This window comes from Acanthopagrus latus, chromosome 1 (assembly GCF_904848185.1).
Source record: "Acanthopagrus latus isolate v.2019 chromosome 1, fAcaLat1.1, whole genome shotgun sequence".
NCBI lineage: Eukaryota > Metazoa > Chordata > Actinopteri > Spariformes > Sparidae > Acanthopagrus > Acanthopagrus latus.
Window position 1 is genome coordinate 12,812,154 of NC_051039.1, and position 16,174 is coordinate 12,828,327.

General features: G+C 37.4%; 2 protein-coding genes across 6 annotated transcripts; both read left to right on the forward strand.

The window, feature by feature from the left end:
- Positions 1–506: 506 nt before the first annotated feature.
- LOC119024917 (solute carrier family 22 member 7-like) lies at positions 507–7,689 on the forward strand. 5 transcript variants are annotated; one of them, XM_037108157.1, is made up of 11 exons: positions 507–2,528; positions 2,730–3,529; positions 3,791–3,894; positions 4,237–4,391; positions 4,491–4,659; positions 4,751–4,874; positions 5,000–5,109; positions 5,595–5,809; positions 5,906–6,014; positions 6,129–6,335; positions 6,632–7,684. In XM_037108157.1, the coding sequence occupies exons 2-11, from the start codon at positions 3,149–3,151 to the stop codon at positions 6,663–6,665; spliced, it is 1,608 nt and encodes a 535-aa protein (XP_036964052.1). In that variant the 5' UTR covers positions 507–2,528; positions 2,730–3,148; the 3' UTR covers positions 6,666–7,684. The 5 variants fall into 5 exon arrangements, with proteins under 5 accessions (XP_036964052.1, XP_036964061.1, XP_036964044.1 ...); XM_037108166.1 differs by having other exon boundaries at positions 507–3,529; positions 5,910–6,014; positions 6,133–6,335; positions 6,632–7,689; XM_037108149.1 differs by having other exon boundaries at positions 507–3,529.
- An 843-nt stretch (positions 7,690–8,532) lies between these two features.
- On the forward strand, positions 8,533–13,375 carry LOC119024888 (solute carrier family 22 member 7-like). Its single transcript, XM_037108091.1, has 10 exons — positions 8,533–9,059; positions 9,177–9,280; positions 9,875–10,029; positions 10,250–10,418; positions 10,544–10,667; positions 10,749–10,858; positions 11,288–11,502; positions 12,461–12,569; positions 12,766–12,972; positions 13,055–13,375. The coding sequence occupies exons 1-10, from the start codon at positions 8,679–8,681 to the stop codon at positions 13,095–13,097; spliced, it is 1,617 nt and encodes a 538-aa protein (XP_036963986.1). The 5' UTR covers positions 8,533–8,678; the 3' UTR covers positions 13,098–13,375.
- The last annotated feature ends 2,799 nt before the right edge of the window (positions 13,376–16,174 follow it).

Genomic DNA, 16,174 nt, shown 5'->3' on the forward strand with positions numbered 1-16,174 from the left:
GCCAAGTGCCTTATTCTTATGTAATATGACATACAGTTCTAAGCACAATAGTGTACATTTAATGTTCTGAGATTCAGAATATGAATTCATTTCTCTAAATAAATAAATATAATAATAGATAAGGAACTGTAAGTGAAAAACTCTGGTGAGCACTGAAAGTTGTGTCTTTATTTACTCCTGCTGTTTTATGTAAAAATTTAATCTGAAAAGTAACTATTATATCTATAAAATAGGCATTTTAGTTAAGATTATGTGTTCATGTTCATGTTATGTGAAAAAATTAAAAATTAAAGGACATTTTTTCAGTGTAAACAAACAGTATACTGTATTCATTCTAATCCCAGGTGTGTTTCTGTAAATTCTGACGCCAAAATTTTCATTTTTACTGCAAATAAATATCGGTTATACATATCAGCTATTGGTTTCGCTTGGTTATCAATAATCGGTATCGGTATCGGCCCTGAAAAATCCATATCGGTCGATCCCTAACTGAAACAGTAGGATATTGTTGCTGTTGCTTAATACCATAATGGCTGGCTGTCTGTTGGATGCTTTTGCCAACACCACTTCTAATGCATTTCTACTATGCACTTATACAAAGGCCTTATGACACATGCAGATGCAGGCTTACTAAAAGTGGACTCTGGACACTTGGAAACTTGTCCCATGCTCACGCTTCTCTTCACACTTGGTTCCACTTCATTTCGACACTCAGCCGTCATTAATCCGTACTTTGGTGCTCTGGGAGTTTCTATTTCCTATTATGGCAATAACTTCAGCATGTTGACTGATTACCATGGAAACAGGCAGTCAGCATCCTTGACAGATGAGTGAACTCTTGGTCTGGGGGATGACCCCCGCGAGGACTGGGCTCTAGCGGATTAGATGTTTCCATGTTCCATGTTATTACATAATTAGTAATAATTTTTCCTCAACAGCTATTGAGAAGCATTCACAGGAGCCATAGAACAGAGCAAACATCAGCGGAATATATCCCAGATAGATGTTACAATCAATATTTATAAAAAGCCAGATTTTTTTTTTAAAATTTACATTATAATGTAATCTGTGCAACCTACTGTAGGATAGTTGCTCATACAGAAGATAACCATAAAACATGAAGAAGCAATCAAAGCTATTACCAACAAAATTAAACTATGATATTAAAATTTAACCCAGTCTTTTATTCCAATACATAGAGGAAACCATCAAATCCAATAGCGTGCAGACATTAAGAAAAACTCACTAACTAAAACTTTTAGGGTTGATAAAATAAAGAAATATGACTTCCCAGCAATGGAAATTTTACAAGAAAAATGCTGCTCTTGAAGGAAATATGGAAAAAGTTACACTACTCACAGTATTCATCCTTGAATCAAGTGTAAAAGATAGAATGTTTGTCCAGAAAATGCCTCATCGATATCCAGCATAGTCAACTACATATCCAGCTGGTTTCGGTGCACGACCATGGCAAAGACAATCTGAGCACTTGTTATGGGTTGCGAATGTTCAGGTTACCTACCAACTTGCTCAAAGGATGGCCTTGCTCATTCATGTCTGCCACTGTATTTAAAGAGAGACCAGAAAGGGTATTCCTGCCCCCAGCCCCTGTCAGACAGAGCTCAGTTAGCATCGTGCAGATGCAGCAGTTTGACATAATGAACCTGTCCTTAGAAAACTTTAAAGATATTTTTAGAGTGATTTGAAATGCTTGTTCTTTATGGAGGTAGTGTGCTTTTGATGGTAATTTAATGTTTTAACAACACAAATAAATACAAAGAAATGTACATACTACCTTACACAAACTCAATACAAATATACTTTTTCAACCACATTTGCATCAACAGATATTTTGCTAATTGCTGTCAAATTGGGCTATGAAACAGAGTCAATAAAATTCAAGGTAAAATTACACAAAGCTACGGTACAGTAAATAGATGAGGTAAGACTGCTGTTCTCTTTGACAGGATGCCCGTACATGGAACTATATCTGACTTTAGAAAAACCCTGGTCTGCAGAGATGATGGGAATGGGAATGATTAGGCCACTCTACAGTACAGACATTGATATTCACATTAGTCATTATTTCCAGTAGATACGATTTAGATTCATTGTTTATTTTACTAAAATGTGTCATTCATGTTCAGTCTTTGGGGCCATCTTGAAGTAGTGCTGAGCATGTAAGACAGAATTTAACTTAAAATTCCCACAGCCCATCCAAATATGAAGCGATATCTGAATATGAATGTATTAACCTCTGAGGCTCTTTGACAGGAACGGTGTGCCAAGGTCACAGCAGCACATGAAACCAAGACCAACAAATTATCCTGCATTCTTAGCATATTGTGAACTGGCTGCTACTTGACAAAGATTGCCAAAATAACATGCTGCAATCCAGAGTAGCTGCCAATACAAGCACTATCTGTGCTTTTCATGATATTTAGTATCCGTGCAATATTGAGCTTATTCCATACTCTCTCCCTCTTTGGAATCTCCCCCTCTGGAAATAATGTAAATGAATGTGAAATGTTGCTTTTGTTGGATCATAAACACAAATGTATGTGTATGTGTCTTGATTAATCAGGTTTTTCTGTGAAATAAACCTGAAAATAGGACACAATACTGATGATGATTCCAGAAGTTAAGTACTGTAGATAAAAGTGAGGTATTTTAAAACAAACATGAACTATTTGTCAACAGCGTTTTGCTTGGTTGCTTTCTGGCAAAAGTGGTGTTTTATTTTTAGGTCTTGAAGGGTTTCATGTAAAAAACATCATACATTCAAAACACCCTAACAATCACTCTGACAATTGAGTCATAGAAATAAAGATAAAAAATCTTGATATGAGTTGGAAGTACTGTCCTTGAGAACGCATTTATAAAAAGCTTAAGAATGTCATGTGATCTACTAGTTCAGTGCACGACAATAACAAATGTTACTGGGAACATGACAGAACATTGTAGATGACCATTTTATATATTATAATTCACTGTTCACAGCTAATGGCAGTAACTGAGTCCAGTGAAATGCAAATCTTTTTTTTGCTGAATAATGATTAACAATGGTGTGAGTAACTGTGTATGTTGTCCAGCTCCACTTCACTGTTGCAACATTTAGCTTCCTGTCAACTCTGGAGAGCAGAGCAAAATGAAATTCAGCAGCATACTGTCAGAAATCAATGGGTTTGGGAAATTCCAAATCCAGCTAGTTTTGATTCAGCTGTTCTCTCGAATTACTCTGCCATGCCACTTCCTGCTGAATAACTTCATGGCAGCCGTTCCCTCTCACCACTGTAACATCACTGCACTGGATGATGGTGGCGACTTCAGGAATTTAACTCTGGAACAGAGACTGGCTGTTGGTATACCGACAGAGTTAGATGGCACTCCAAGCTCCTGTCTAATGTTTTCTAAGCTGCAATATCAGCATCTTTCAGGCTCGAACAGTAGTGAGGATACATTTACTGTTCAGTGTCAGGATGGATGGGTGTATGACAACAGAACATTTAAATCTACCCTGGCAACAGAGGTATGTGTCTTCGATAACAACATTATTTCATGTTACGAAGCCTGTGTTTTATTTGAATGTTATGTTCTTATTTGATATTAAAGACAAAAGATCTATTTCTTGATATCATGTCAAGTAGTTGTCTGTAGCTGAAATGTTTGAATGAGATCAAAGTTAAATAAAATGGAAAAAGAAAATGTGATTCTGACACATTTCAACTTCAAGGACTGACAACTGCAAAATGAGTTACTTTAATGCTTTCCATGTTGTTTTTCTTTGCAGTGGGATCTGGTTTGCAGCAGAAAAGGGATGAATAAGGCAACAGCCACCATTTTCTTTATTGGTGTTATGTTAGGTGCCCCTTTATTTGGATACCTCAGTGACAGGTACGATTGTTAATGACAAAAGTCAGTATGTCTTCCATTAGTCTACGATGTCACTCCAATCTATATCAAATGAGAGATGAGATTGAATATTAAAGTAAAGTGTGTAAAAAAACAATAGTGTTGTGTTAATAAACCGTTTATGCCTGATGTTAATGTTAGTGATAATGAGCCAGAAAGTGTGCAATAAAAACTAAACAAAACATAAATTATAACATTTATTTACATAACGTTAAATTGTGACCGATAACGAGACCATATGTTTGCGAACTGAAAACATTTGTAAGATGTATCCCAATACTTTTGGACACAGTCACTGATTTGATCTTTTCTTCTCATGACTAGGTTTGGCCGTCGGCCGCTGCTCTTGGTGTCTTATTTGTCATCCATGACCTTTGCAATCCTAAGTGCATTCTCTACATCATATATAATGTTTGTCATCATGAGATTTTTCACAGGGATGTCACTCGCGGGAATAAGTATCATCTCTATTGTTTTAAGTAAGTATGCTAATGCCAAAACAATGCTCATCTCTGAGATGAGAAAAATAGAGTATGTTTAGTCTTTGATCACATTTGTTCTTACAAAAATTTCCCCAGATATTGAATGGTTCAGCGTTGAACACAGGACCTTTGCTGGTGTAATTATAAGCCTGGATTGGACAGTTGGAAACTGGCTTCTGGCAGGAATTGCGTATTGTATTAATGAATGGAGGATGCTCATTCTGGCAGTGACCTCACCCCTCATACTGTCTGTTATTGCTTGGAGGTATCTAAGTGTCACATTTTAAACACTGCAGCATTGAAGCTTCTATCAGAAGACAAGTGAGACATTGAACTCACTGTGTTTTTTGCTTCAGGTGGCTTCCAGAGTCTGCAAGGTGGCTCTTGGCAAATGGGAAAGCAGAGGCTGCTCATCATTACATCACGAAATGTGCTGAGATGAACAACAGAGCCAAGCGTATGGCCACAGTCACACCAAAGGTGCATTTAATTTATTTGTTGAGACTTTGGTTAACCGGAAATCCCACAGTCACGTAAGGACAGAAACTACTGTAATGTTAAGAAGTGTAATGAATGAACAGTTTGTCTTTTCTGCTTTCTCACAGGCATTACTGGACTCCACACAAGCTGAAACTAAAGATAAAAAGTACTCATTTGTAGATCTTTTCAAGACCCCAAATATTCGGAAACGTTCTGTTTGCTTAGGGATTGTATGGTAAGTATCAATTTCATGCCATGGGTTAGAGGGATACTTCAGGATTTTAATAAATGTGCTCAGCACACACCATATATCACACATACACACCCACATACCTTGCACACGGTCTTCTTCTTTTTCTGTGAATTCTTTTGTCATTATCTCTTATTTATATTTAATTCTTGTTTATAGTATGTAAAAAAAAATTTCTATTTAAATTGAAGTCTGTTATTTTATTCTCTTTTTAAGTCTTTTTAATTTTCTGTTTGCACTTTTTATTGTGCACAGTCGAGTGGTTGAAATTTCATTTCACTGCTGCTGTACTTGTATAATTGCATGTGATAAATATACCTTTGAATCTCTTTCAACTGGTTACGAAACAGTGTCAATTTAATACAAATGCTGCCATATGACCTACATTAGCAAACTAGTCACCAGTGAGTAGACAGTAGGCTGTTTCTGTATATTTATAGGTATTCTTATTGAAACCTTCCATTTTGCAGGTATGGAGTTGCATTTACGTACTATGGGATTAGTCTGAACATCACAGGGTTTGGATTAAACCCATACCTCACGCAATTAGTATTTGCGTCCATCGAAATGCCAATGAAGATCGGTGTATATTTCTTCCTGGAGAAAGTTGGTAGAAGGCCTGGAGAGATGGTAGCCCTGCTGTCAACTGGTCTCTGTATTTTCATCAACATTTTTGTCGCAAAAGGTTTGTTTCTTTTATAAAATCTAATAATTTAATTTGAGACCTTTTAGTCAACCTTTCTGAATATTTTTGATCAAATATCTAAAACTGTTTTCTCAGATAGGCTGGTTATTCGTACTGTTGTGGCAGTCCTTGGAAAAGCCTTGTCAGAGGCGTCTTTCACAATCGCATACCTCTACACAACTGAACTCTTTCCTACGGTCGTACGGTTAGTCAACAACAATCTTATGTTGCAAGATTGACCACAATGATCTTCTATTTAGTTGTGACTCCATGTACTAATTTATAGTTTTACATTAACCTCAGCCCTTTGATTTTCCAGACAGAATGCTGTAGGCTACACTTCGTTTGTGGCACGGCTGGGCGTGTCCGTATCTCCGCTTATCATGCTATTGGAGGACGTGTGGCATCTCCTCCCTGCAGCCATTTATTGCACAGTGGCAGTCGGATCTGGTTTAGTGACCTCACTCCTGCCCGAAACATCAAACACGAGATTGGCTGAGTTCATTGAGGATATTGAGAAACCAAGGTAGGGAGGAGATGTGTGAGAGAAAGATTACAGAGAACTCAATATTTAAGCTAAAGTAAACTGTCAGTAACCTTCACTGCTAAAGAATGATCTACTGAACCTTGCAAAACCAAGTTAACTTATTTCTGTACATCATACAGTTTGCATTACATCTTCCTGAATCATTTACGTGCTTAAATCATTTCTCCTAAAACAAAAATAAAAGGTTTTTTGTTTTGTTTTGTTTTTTGTTCTTGCCTGAATTTAGAAATCCATGGATGATAAAATGACTAATCTTTACTCTGTCTATATTTCAGGGAGCAGTCAACAAGAAAGAAGGAGATTCAATGAAAATCACACCTGTTGATACAGAGAGTGATATTTAACCGATCCACGGTATATTTGTTGCACAGTTTATAGACATTTTGATTTCAGCATTTAAACACTGCTGAAATCCAAATAAACTGCCTTTCAGTATTTTACAGATTTCACAGAAAGGTGTACTGTTGAAATCAGGTACAATGACAGGGAGGTGTAAATGTAGATGTGCCTGTGTTGACAATAAAGTTGAATTAAATGAGAATACAACTATTGATTGTATTGGAATTAGACTTTTTATAGTCACATGCATGATTAAGTGTTATGTCCTGCTTTCATGGTACAGGGTATACTGTATATCAGACTGTGCAGATACACACTGGTGGTCCGCAAAGGATAAGCATATATCGATAATGGATGGATGGAGGGGTTGATGTAATTTGCCTGATTATGTATGAATACAATTACAAACACATGACTGAAATTGTATGTTCTTATGACAGTTTCCCTAATATTTCAGAGTGAACAATCAGATCAGATTAAGAGTACATTGTGTAGCATTTAGGGGGTTAGGGTTATGTTGCAATACTACAGAACAGGCAAACTAAACTCTGGCTCTAGAGAGAGCCTGTCACACACAAACTGGATCTTTACACACACTGTGAGATATTCATATGTAATGACAAGAGGGCAAACAATGATTATGGAGAGAGTGAACAGTCCATAGACGCTGAATCTGTTTGTGTAGCCTGCTTGACTCGTTAATCCTTTATGAGGTTTGTGAAAGTCAGAATCTATGGCCCCAATGATGGCTCTGAAATATCAATAGCCCGACTGTGCTGTATATTGATAAATCCATTATACTGTCCAATGTGCTGAAGTAGCATCAGATTTGCAGTTGTTCCTTTTTCTAATAGTACCGCCCTTCTGTCAGTTTCATGTTAAACACATTTTCTGAAAGAGTTTTTGAGCAATTTTTCAGTACTCTAGTCAAAACTCCAAAGATTTCTTGCAGAATAAAATGCTGCTCTTAAAACCATGTTATCACTTGTCAAAACTGATTCTTTAACCCCAGAACGACACACACACAGCTATTACAAGAATATCTCTTATTGAGCACCAATTTAAACACTACCAGCATCATAATTCTGACATATATATGTTTTGACTTCATAAGGTCATGTCACATATTCAAATATATATAAAAAGAAAATTGTTTTCATCTTCTCCTTTTTCAACATTAGCGGGTCAGGGGTTCATCCCAAAAGGATGCAATTTCATGGCACAGATATAGTATAAAGACGGCTATTGTATTGTAATACAATTATGTGAATATATTCAATAAATATTACATAGACACAATCATAGCAAAATAGGCTATGATACTAATTTGCCTATCCAGTGAGCTCAAATAGGGATCAACTCACTCCTGCTTGCCAGAGTCACACTGTAAACTTATAGTGGATACTGCAACTTCATCTTTGTTGCTGGACTCCATGATGCTTTTTTTTTTTTTTTAATCAATTGAGGCCTCTTTTATAATCTGAAAGGTGTTAAGTGTTAGTGAGACCAATTGGTCATAAGGGTGTGGTATTTTGAAGGCCAGGTTTTTTGCTTCTAATTGAACAAAGTGTATTGAATTATGATGTGTGTTTAGAGGTTTGCAAAAGTATCTATATATCTCAAGTATAATTAAAAATTCTATGAGTCGGAACAGTGTGATGGAGAATTTTGTTTTTGATACATGAGATTTGATTTTTCAGGTGGTGTGCATAGTTCCCATTTTTTCCCAATGGAGAAAAACTGTAAGTTTGGTTACATGTTAAGGTAATGTCCCTGTTATAAATTAACAAAAGATTCCTTGTGAGACTGCACATGCAGCCATTCACTGAGCAGACCACTGACTAACAGCGTTTGACAGAGTACAAAAGTGGCTCCTTCTCAAACTAACATTTTGCACTTTTGTGCTTTGTGATACATATTTGTTGATATATTTATGTTTCTCTGCGCTTCACTCCAAATTGAAAGTGTTGCATTATTTTCAAGATGAAGTTTGATAATATCCTGGCTGATCTGAATGGCTTTGGGAGATTCCAATTAAGGACGATCCTGTTGATGTTAAGTTCTCGCATGACTTTGCCTTTAAACATGATGCTGAATAATTTGATAGCGGCTGTTCCCTCTCACCACTGTGACATCGCCTCTCTGGATTATGGAGACGCTTTTAGGAATTTATCACATGAAGAGAGACTTAATGTCAGTATTCCACTTCAGGAGGATGGGACTCTAAGCTCCTGTCAGATGTTTGCAGAGCCTCAGTATCATCTGCTGATAAACTCCTCCAACATCACTGACCTACACACAGTGCCGTGTCAGAATGGATGGATGTACGATAACACCACCTTCAAGTCTACTCTGGCCACAGAGGTGAGTTTATTTTCTTTAAAATTGCAATGAATTTAGTGATATCAATCCCAAGTTAATCACTTCATGCTTCACTTTTCTGTATTTTTCCTTTTTTGTGTGTGTGTGCTTACCTCATAGTGGGATCTTGTTTGTGATAAGAGAAGACTGAACAAAGCCACGGCCACTATTTTCTTCATTGGGGTCATGCTTGGAGCAGTCGTATTTGGTTATCTTAGTGACAGGTATTCATGCCTTTAACTTTAAGGCTCTCAAATCAGACTCATCTCCACTTTGGGGTGTTTGATTACATTAATTTATTCTATTTTTTATACAAAAGAGAAAAACCTATACACTGAAAGTATTTTTGGTATTGTATAGTTATTGTTGTTATAGTTTTAGATTGCATCAGTTGATATCCTTAAAAATTCACTTAATATGCAGACAGGTTGCTTATGAACAGATGAGCTTAATTTGGCCAGTGTGCTCAAAATTTAGATGCACCAAAGAAAGAAGCAAATTTAGTTCTTCTTATTTGGAAAGTCCAAAGTTAAAACTCATCAATTCACTGACTGACAGTTGATGGGCAGTAAAGTAAAATTGGTTGCAAAATCTGTGCGTATTTCTAACCTTTACCACAGCCATAAAATGAATCCTGACACACACATTTAATTACTTCTGTATGAACTACATTTGTTTTATACAGAGTAGACACTGTATAAACAGGGATGTATTGTCATATATCATGATAGAATGTTAATCACCTTCCTCTGAACAAGATATCTTGTCAGACTGTACATGACCTTTTCCATCGATTCATCTGTAATTTTCTCTCACAGGTTTGGCAGGAAAAGAGCACTTCTCATGTCCTACATAACAACCACCGTCTTTGGATTTGCGACTGCCTTTTCATCTAGTTTCGCCATGTTTGCTGCTATGAGATTCTTTGCTGGATTTGGACTTTCTGGAATAAGTATAATCACCGTGGTCCTTTGTGAGTTTTATGTCTTAGTATATATCTTTAGTATAATTGTCAGAAAACAAGGAAGATATGCATACAAACACATCCATCTTGTATTTTAACTTACATTAGTATTTATATTGTATTTGTAATAAGAAACAATATAACTTTTTGATGAAGTGTTAATTTATCTAGAATAAGTAATGTCAGGTATGTTTAAATAGACTTGATTCATGATTGTTGCTTTTTATAGGTATTGAATGGGTGGACATTAAGCATCGCACTGCAGTAGGATGTTTTATAAGCTTGGACTGGAGTATTTTTTCTGCTCTTCTACCTGTTGTGGCCTATTTTGTGAATGACTGGAGGTACCTGGTGGCCACAGTAACTTCTCCACTGTGTCTGGCCATTATATGTTGGTGGTAAGCAAAAATACATTTCCAGTCTTAGAGTTATTACAGTGTGAACATGCCAAAGATATATGTATTAAGTTGTTTAATGAGGAAGAGGTCTGACTCGGATTTTTCTATGTGATTTTCTATCACAGGTGGCTCCCTGAGTCTGCCAGATGGCTGATAAGTAACGGAAAGGTGGAGAGTGCTCATTTTTACCTGACCAAGTGTGCAAAAGTCAACGGCAGAGAGCAGTTCATGGCTGACCTAAAGCCTGAGGTATAAAACTTCACGGTTATTTCTAGTCAGATATTGATAGAAACTTCCATTCTGACAAAACGTTTGCGTTTTACTCTTCAGGTTCTGTCCAAAGTAATACTTGTAGAAAATGAAAACAGAAAATATTCCTATTTGGACCTCGTGAGGACCCCCAGAATGAGGATATTGACTCTGCTGACTGGCATTGTGTGGTATATACATTTGTTTGTTTTTGCTTTTAAACAGATGAGATTTTCACCTTTTAAACCTCTTAAACTTCATGTCAAAATAATGTATAATCTGAATTATCCACTGTCCATCCATCACTTGTTCAACCCAAGAACGGCACATTTTAACAAAGGGATGACAGCTTGAACACAGCTCCTCTGTGTTACAGTTACCATGTTATTATAATGTCAGACAGTATGATGGTACACTTCCAGATGTCCTCACAGAGAAAAATCTTAGCACTGTTATCATGCAGTATTAACTGACCCACTTGCAGTGACCTTGCACAATGATTTTGAACAAATGTTCAACTTTTAACGAGTGAAGTAATCGGTTACAAATACTGTAATCAGAAACAATAATTTTTTCAAGGCAATTAACTTCTGTAACTTCTCCTCTCTTTTTGTCTATAGGTTTGCGGTGGCCTGTACGTATTACGGAATCAGCTTGGATATTGACGGCTTTGGTGTGAACATTTATCTCACACAGTTCATCTATGGAGCAAGTGAAATACCAGCAAAAGCCTTCATCTATTTCAGCTTGAAAAAAATTGGCCGAAGGTTTAGTCAAGCTGGTTCACTCATTCTGACTGGACTTTGTCTCTTCTGTAACATGTTTATCCCTCAAGGTAAATTAGTACCGTATCGAGTATGTATATCTTTAACCATGTTTCCACTGCAGAAACTTTCTCCAAGGACAAGTAACTATTAGAGGAACTCAGGGTTATCCACCACAGGGACCACAGTCTAAATTAAATTTGTTTTACCCCTGAAACTTTTTGATTGGTCAAGTACTTGAAAACAGAAACATTTATTTCACTCACCATTTTATAAAATCTGCAGCGTGATGCCTTAACAGAAGAAAGAATATGACAGATGGACTGGCAAAAAGGTCCAGGCATTGAGTTTAGTGGTGAACAAGAATGGCAAGTGAAAACAGACATCAGGTGACTTAATTGCCTAAACTTTGCAGGTCTCAAAGGGATATTCCGATGTAAGTTTAATCCATGGTCTAACACACTGTGACACCGAGTAAGACCCCCCCCTCGAGAGATCAAGTTTGCAGACCTCTAGCTTACATAGTTTTAGCAACCTCAGAAATTACCGCATGATAACAGTACATTGTAGTATATGCCTCCAGCAAAAAGCCACAAATGATGCTCAGAACAGCACCAAACTTAGTTTTCCCCTAGTGGATATTTGGCATCATTGTTTGCACTTTGCCTCAGTGAATCGTTTGAAGCTATGGTCCTGAGTATCGTGCTGATCAAAGTTACGGTTACCAAAGATATGCATCACTCCCTCTTTCAACTGCTAGCTATGAGAAATATTTGCTTCATAACTCAGGGAACTTTAACTTGATTATAGCACCACCTGCTGGTTGGCATGTCTCATTTCTGTTGACTGAAATATGTGCATCTGCAGTTCAGACAGTTTGGCTTACGTAACAGTAACATGTGCAGTCTGCAGGATCAGTTTTATACATGGAGAAAGATAAAAATAATACAAATCAGAGTGATTTCAATGTCAGCTTGGACTCCTAAGAAGTTGAGGTTAAAATGTCCTTTCACAACTTTTTCTTTTCAGATAAAGGGTCATTTCGGACAGCTGTGGGAGCTTTGGGAAAAATGTTTGCAGAGGCAGCTTTTACAGCTGTATTTCTGTACACAACAGAGCTTTACCCCACAGTAATGAGGTCAGTAAGCTACAGAATATTAAGCTTAGATTATCTACATTCACAAACAGCATCTATACAGAGGACTTGTATAGAAGAGCCAAGTGTACTGAAACACCTGGATTACTCAACACCCCGATCAGGTCTTGATCCGATGGAGTCGAATTCTGAAAGTTGTGTTTCTGATTGTTACCGGAATGTGTTTCTGGTTACACAGGCAAAACGGACTGGGTTACTGCTCCTTTATGGCCCGTACAGGCGTGGCTTTGTCTCCCTTGATCATTCTTCTTGGAGAAGTATGGGGTCATTTACCAAGTACTGTTTTCACCCTGATTGCTTTTGCTGGAGGGCTGTCAGCTTCCCTCCTTAATGAAACCCGAAACGTCCGTCTGCCAGAGACTATTGAGGATGTGGAACAGACAAGGTACCAAGCCTTGTTTCTGATTGTATCCAAATATTTGAATAAGAGATTTGTTATAAAATAAAGATGTTTTTTTGTGTTTCAGAAGGAGATCAATCTCCACACCGGAGGATAAATCTCAACTCTGAATTTCGTTTGATTGCAATTAGAAGACTTGTCATTTGAGTTGCAGGGAATGTAAGAAGAAAAAAGTAAACAGTGTGACCTGGAAAAAAAAACAAACAAATGCCTATATAATTATTTTCAACTGTTAATGTCTGTCCTGTACAAAATACATTGTAAATGCTTAAATGCCCATTGCTTAAAATGCAGAAATTGCCTCGCAAGAATAGTCAAGATTCGAATCACTGATCTTGCAGTATGTCAGTATGTGTGTATAAAGCTGAATAAACATCATGATGTGTGAGTCATGTGGCCTTTCATGGTTTTATTGTGATAGGACAAGAAATAGTGACAGGACGTGGACAGAGGGAGAGAGTTTGTGGTTGAAATGGATTAAAGAGTTTCAGGATAGAGTGAAACTATTTATAGCTAATTTCAACATTCTGTGTCTTGATTACAAGTCGCCCATATTACATCTCACATCACCTGTGCTCTCTTGCTGCCTGACACATTCAATTTACATTTATATTTTTACATTTACATTCAAAATCACTTTCTGTGATTCACATCTAAACAACATGGCTGCCCACTAATTAGCGTGAATGCTGCAAGCACAAAATATTCAGCTTTTTCTACAAAGTTTTTCCCAGTCATCCTTATGGGGAATTTTTTAAATTTTGTTCTGCTCTTTATTCAGAATACGTTCAGCTAGAGAAACCATCCAACCATCAAAATGTTCAGCTTTTAAAGCTATGTCAGCCTTTTACATTTCAGCTATCTGACCTTTCAGCTTTTAACTCTCTATGGCACCGTGTTGCCCTTTGGAAGAGTGTGAGGTTTGAAGTCAGACACAAGGTGTTAAAAGATTTTTATTAAATTATCAAAAACAAAACCAAACCACTTGCTAAAAACCATTACCATTGCTGATCACTGGAAACCAAATACCATATAGCATTTCAGAAATGGTGTGTCAGGGCTTCTTGAAGTTGTTTAACTTGTGTACTTCATCTTTTCCTCCTGATTTTTGTATCTGTACTGTGGTTGAGTAGGCTACGTAGTTAAATATATGCTAAATAATGCCAAACAGTTATGTCTGTAACACTTCTGCCACCGGCTCATAAAATGTGGAATCACTTCACATGTTAATGAATAAATCATTAATCCCCATAAAACTCAAACACGTAATCATCTGGTAAAAGAGACATCTTTGTGTGAAAAAACTGTCCAGGGTAACTAATATGACTCTCACTCCCAAGTAAATACATTTAAACACTGTCAGGATTTCTCTTGGTTTTGCAAACCTTTATAAAATGTGAACACAAATATGGAAATGATATTATTAACTAAAACATCAAGCAATGAGACACAAACTGATTTTAAATTTCATTTTCAATTTTTATTTTCAGTTTTATTTTCAATTTTATTTTCAGTTTTATTTTCAATTTTATTTTCAAATTTGTTTCCAAATGTATTTCCAGATTTATTTCCAGATTTTTTTTCAAATTAATTTTCAAATTAATTTCCTCATTTTTTTCCAAATGTATTTCCAAATTCATTTCCAAATGTATTTTCAAATGTATTTTCAAATGTATTTCCATATTTATTTTCAATTTGTATTGGTTTTTGTGGTGGGAACTGGAACACCCAGATCGAAGGGGTCACTGTCGATGTTTTTGGGAGAGTCTCCTCAGGGACTTGATCTTCCTCTGGGAGTTCAGGGGCCAGTGTGTTATTGGTGGACTTCAGGGAGCGATTATTGCTGCTCCACTGGCTCGCCCTCGCACTTCTCCTCACGCCTGGCTCTCACATCACCTGTGGTCTCTTGCTGCCTGACACTGATCTCCTTTGCCATCTTTTGACAAAGGGTGTCTAGTAGAAGTAGAAACATTTTAAAATGCAACTGCTGCCTTGGGGCAACAACATACTATTATGGAAAATTGCATATGTTGCCTTGAGGCAACAGTGAACCATTATGGAATCAACTTGGCAGCATGAATTATTGGTAGAGTGTGCTCAGCTATATATAAGAGAGAAAATGTTCAACTATCAAAATGTTCAGCTTTTTAAGCCCATTCAACCTATTAATTTTCACCTTTTGAAAACTACAGCTTTTTCTGCAAAATCTTGACCATTCTTTCCTGTAGTTTTATGCAATTCAGGCAAGTATTTTTCAGTGTATTCAGCAAAATCCGTTCAGCCATCAGCATTCACACTGAGTTTGGCAACTTATATGAGGAAAAAAATATTGCAGTTATATGCGGAGAGGTGTCTGTGCCCTGTCTGTCCTACCGACTCTTAGTCACATGTCTGCCAATCTTGTTACATCCAGATAGCCGGTATCTGTTTGCATTTGCATTTAAAGGCCGGCGACTGGCCTGGACCCACTTGCCACAGGGTTATGTTGAAAGTATAGACAGTATACGTTGCAGCACTGAGACACAATCTGCAGGATTTGCACTTCTCTGGTGGAAGTACTCTGCTGCAGTGCACTGATGATTTGTTGATCGTGTCTCCATGTAAAGGGGCCCACCACATTGGCTCTGTTTTGTTGCTGAAAAGGCTGCCCGAGTGTGGCCACAAGGCTTCTTTACAGAAATTGCAGTATTGTCAGCCTGAGGTCACCTATCAGGGTCATGTGTTGAGAGACGGTCAACAACTGTTGTCTGCTGAGAGAGTGAAACTTCTGATCAACATGTTATTACCACGAATAAAAAAACAGCCCCTCCTTTTTATGTCTTGGCATGACTAACTACTGTCGACATTGGATTGGTGAATACGCTGCAGTGGGCTCTGTGTTATGAGCAGCCACAGTGCTAAACTGTTGTGCTGTGGAATGAGAAACATGAGCACTGCCTTCCAGGATCTGAGGGATCTGAATCTGAAGTCCGCTGTCCAGGTGGCACATCGAAATTTCACCTTCACGGCTATGAGAGGGGATGGCTTTGCCTCTGGCGTCTCGTGGTTTTCAGGGCATGCCGGGATGTCTCAGGTCGGTGGCTTCTGTTGCAATCATCATAGATAAATCTGCTCCTGTTAAACTGGCCAGTGACTGTGCGTTGCATGTTCCACATTCCGTGCAACACATTTTGAACACTTGCGCAAC

Excerpts from the sequence above, each read along its gene's own strand:
- LOC119024917 (XM_037108149.1), top strand. The coding sequence starts at position 3,149 with ATGAAATTCAGCAGCATACTGTCAGAAATCAATGGGTTTGGGAAATTC. Across the intron at positions 4,660-4,750 it reads CTGTCTGTTATTGCTTGGAG|GTGGCTTCCAGAGTCTGCAA; the intron begins GTATCTAAGTGT and ends TTTTTGCTTCAG. Across the intron at positions 5,110-5,594 it reads GTTTGCTTAGGGATTGTATG|GTATGGAGTTGCATTTACGT; the intron begins GTAAGTATCAAT and ends TCCATTTTGCAG.
- LOC119024888 (XM_037108091.1), top strand. The coding sequence starts at position 8,679 with ATGAAGTTTGATAATATCCTGGCTGATCTGAATGGCTTTGGGAGATTC. Across the intron at positions 10,668-10,748 it reads TGGCTGACCTAAAGCCTGAG|GTTCTGTCCAAAGTAATACT; the intron begins GTATAAAACTTC and ends TTTACTCTTCAG. Across the intron at positions 10,859-11,287 it reads CTGCTGACTGGCATTGTGTG|GTTTGCGGTGGCCTGTACGT; the intron begins GTATATACATTT and ends TTTTGTCTATAG.